The sequence below is a fragment of the Macrobrachium nipponense genome, chromosome 16 (genome assembly GCF_015104395.2).
Source record: "Macrobrachium nipponense isolate FS-2020 chromosome 16, ASM1510439v2, whole genome shotgun sequence".
In the NCBI taxonomy this organism is placed as follows: Eukaryota; Metazoa; Arthropoda; class Malacostraca; order Decapoda; family Palaemonidae; genus Macrobrachium; species Macrobrachium nipponense.
This window is the reverse complement of record NC_087209.1, coordinates 2,796,856-2,797,257: the sequence shown is the minus strand read 5'-3', so window position 1 is coordinate 2,797,257 and position 402 is coordinate 2,796,856. Positions and strand designations below refer to the sequence as shown.

General features: G+C 38.3%; 1 protein-coding gene across 1 annotated transcript in view; it reads left to right on the top strand.

Moving 5' to 3' along the window:
• Positions 1 to 402, top strand: part of LOC135195240 (ataxin-8-like) — a 414-nt gene extending 12 nt beyond the window's left edge. The window contains exon 1 of the mRNA XM_064221504.1: positions 1 to 402. This exon is cut by the window's left edge and continues 12 nt beyond it. Coding sequence (XP_064077574.1) covers positions 1 to 402 — 402 coding nt within the window.

Here is a 402-nt window from a genome sequence, read left to right as displayed (position 1 = left end):
ACAAAACAGAAACAGTACAAGCAACAACAAAAACAAGGAAACGGCACAAGCAACAACAGTATAGGCAACAACAACAACAACAAGGAAGATTACAAGCAACAGCAACAAAAACAGTACAACCAACAACAAGGAAAATTACAAGTAACAACAACAATAGAAACAGTGCAAGCAACAACAAAAACAAGGAAACAGTACAATCAACAACAACAGAAACAGTACAAGCAACAACAAAAACGAGGCAACAGCACAAGGAACAACAGTGCGAGAAGCAACAACAAGAAGGAACAAAAGTACAAGAAACAACAACGAGAAGGAAAAAGTACAAGAAACCACAACAACAACAACAGGAGAAAAAGTACAAGCGACAGCAACAACAGGGAAACGGAGGAAGATTCTTCCTAG